At 36.7% G+C, this 3,035-nt stretch overlaps 1 protein-coding gene across 1 annotated transcript; it reads right to left on the bottom strand.

The window, feature by feature from the left end:
- Positions 1-237: 237 nt before the first annotated feature.
- On the bottom strand, positions 238-717 carry LOC145111451 (uncharacterized). Its single transcript, XM_079047726.1, has one exon. The coding sequence runs from the start codon at positions 715-717 to the stop codon at positions 238-240; it is 480 nt and encodes a 159-aa protein (XP_078903852.1).
- Positions 718-3,035: the final 2,318 nt, after the last annotated feature.

The following is a 3,035-nucleotide window of genomic DNA, read 5'->3' as shown; positions in this document are numbered from 1 at the left end:
ACGTTCTGTGAGATTTCGCAAGTTTTTGGTTTCAGCATCCTCTGACACTCAAAATTCATTTTTTTTTTCTTTTTTGGTAATTCATTTTTTATTATATGAAAGCTGAAAAGTCATTTGGAACAATAAAAAACGATGAAATGCAAAAAACGAAAAAAATGACGAAAATACCCCCGGGTTGCCTCCCGGTTAGCCGCCCATTTTTTATGTCGTTGGCTCGACTTGGACCCCAATTATTTGTCAATCTTGGTACTTTGGATCCGTTACTTCTTCCACTTCCTCGTCTTTGACTTCAAATCCTTCATAATAAGGCTTTAAACGATGACCATTCACCTTAAAGATCTTCCCAGTTTTTTCACTTGTGATTTCTATTGCACCATGCTCAAAAACATTAGTGACAACAAATGGTCCCACCCAACGGGACCTTAATTTACCAGGAATTAATTTAAAACGAGAGTGGTAAAGTAATACCTTTTGACTTTTTTGAAATACCTTGCGTGAAATCATATTGTCATGGCATGCTTTTGTTCTTTCTTTGTAAAGAACTTCATTCTCATATGCTTCATTGCGGATCTTCTCAAGCTCTTGTATGTCAATCTTCCTCTTCTTTTCCGATTCATTTAAATCCATATTGAATTGCTTGACTTCCCAATAGGCTCTATGCTCCAACTCAACGGGTAATCGACATGGCTTTCCAAAGACAATACGGTATGGAGACATCCCAATTGGAGTCTTGAATGCAGTGTGGTACGCCTACAAAGCATCATCAAGACGTGTACTCTAATCTTTCCTTGTTGTATTGACAGTTTTCTCCAAAATACCCTTTATTTGTCGATTGCTCACTTCGGCTTGTCCGTTTGTTTGTGGGTGGTATGCTGTGGAGACTTTATGAGTAACACCATACTTCTTCAAGATACTTCCAAGCATACGATTACAAAAATGTGTACCACGATCACTGATTAAGGCTTTTGGAGCACCAAATCTGGAAAAGATGTTAGCCTTCAGAAAATCTATCACAACTTTTGAATCGTTAGTACGGGTAGCTTTTGCTTCCACCCACTTAGAAACATAATCCACATCCAAAAGAATGTAAGTAAAACCCGAATATGATGGAAAAGGTCCCATGAAATCAATGCCACAAACATTGAAAATTTCACAAACTAAAATGGGATCAAGGGGCATTTGATTCTTTGAACTTAAAGAGCCCATCCTTTGACATTTATCATAGCTTGCACAAAAAACATAAGAGTCACGGAAAATACTTGGCCAGTAACATCCACTCTCTAATACTTTTCTTGCAGTTATTTGAGGACCAAAATGCCCTCCACAAGCATAAGAGTGACAAAATGTTAAGATAGAAGATACCTCATATTGTTCCACACATCGTCTAATCATTTGATCAGCACAATATTTCCACAAATACGGCTTATCCCATACGTACCTCTTGGCTTCTTTTTTGATTTTATCTTTTTGCCATCGAGTCAAATCTGGTTGAAATTGATTTGTGATGATGTAGTTGACAATATCGGCATACCATGGGGCAACTTTTGCTGAAAATAGATTCTTATCGGGAAATGCATCATGAATGGGAGTTGAGTCATCGGGAGAAACAATCCTGCTAAGATGATCAGCCACAAGGTTTGACTTTCCGCTCTTTTCCTTGATTTCAATATCGAACTCTTGTAAGAGTAAAACCCATCGAATGAGTCTAGGCTTCGAATCCTTCTTTGCAAGTAGGTATCTATTAATACCGCTGTCGTACACGATTTAAACAAATAAAAATAATAAATAAACCGCTTTATTGCACTAATAGGTAGTACAGGTAAGCAGGGTCGGATCCTCAGGGACACGTCCTAATGTTTACACCTCTTTGCGTAAGGTGTGATCTAATTCTTGATGAATGCAATAAACATAAAAAGGGGGGTCGTTTAGGAAAATTAAACTATTAGAAATTGAAAATGACAAGAAAATGACTAAAATTAAAGTGATGTAAATTCAAATAAAGAAAAGAATTCCAGTTTCGCGTTGACACCCCTAATCATATAATTAACCCTCAACACAATATTTGACTATGCACTTGTTCAAACTGGTACCTAGGTTCATTAACAAGCTCTAATGACCTATATTACAAAATTCATTTAATCAAAATAAGATCTTTGAGTTAAACCTAACTTTTTACTAAATTAACCAAACAGGCTCTTGATTAACAAAGAAAAGTTGCATTAGACACAATGTAATTCCCAGTAAAGTTCAATACCTCTCATAAGCTCGGAGGCGTTAAAACTTGTTTGATCAATTCATATTAGAATTAACCCTAAACTCAGAATTAATCTAATACTTGTCACTTTTTACTAATTAATCTAGACAATTACGGATCTAAACAATTAGATGACTAGAATGATTCACAAACAATTTAAGTGGCCAACAAAAACTGAAATCAACATCAAACATTCAATTTATCACAAAACTGATCAAACTAAACAATAATCATAGTCAAAAATAGTGCCTAATGATTAATCATATGAAAAGGTTACGTCTTGCGAAACTGAAATCTGAGTTTTTAGCCTGACATGGCTAAAAACTGATTACAAACAGTAGAAATAGAATCTAAACGATAAATCTTACTAAACTATGAATTGGAATCGAATCGTCTCCTTTAGATATGCGTTCTTCACTTGAAAACCTCTGAAAATCGCCTCTGAATCGCCAGGAATCGCCAAATTAGGGTTACTGGAAGAGTATGGGGCAGTATTTATACGTCTAGCTGTCAAAACGACGTACCTGCGATTGCAAGTAGGGAACCTGCGATCGCATGTATCACCAAAAATGTGTCACGGGACTCTTTAATGAAGTACGTTGCTATTTTGAGGCAGTTTGACCAACCTGCGATCGCAAAGGCACAACCTGCGATCACAGATTCTCTTTTTTTCTCATCTGATGAATTTTGTGACTCGTTGGAACCTCGATGGCAACCTGCGACCCAACCTGCGATCGCAAAGGCATAACTTGCGATCGCAAATGAGGCTTTTTGGCTCTTT

The sequence above is a fragment of the Lactuca virosa genome, chromosome 5 (assembly GCF_052849685.1).
Source record: "Lactuca virosa cultivar CGN04683 chromosome 5, Lactuca_virosa_CGN04683_v6, whole genome shotgun sequence".
Lineage (NCBI taxonomy): Eukaryota > Viridiplantae > Streptophyta > Magnoliopsida > Asterales > Asteraceae > Lactuca > Lactuca virosa.
The sequence above is the reverse complement of the archived record's forward strand: the minus strand, read 5'-3'. Positions and strand labels throughout refer to the sequence as shown.

Coding starts and splice junctions, on each gene's coding strand:
- LOC145111451 (XM_079047726.1), bottom strand. CDS start 717: ATGTCTCCATACCGTATTGTCTTTGGAAAGCCATGTCGATTACCCGTT.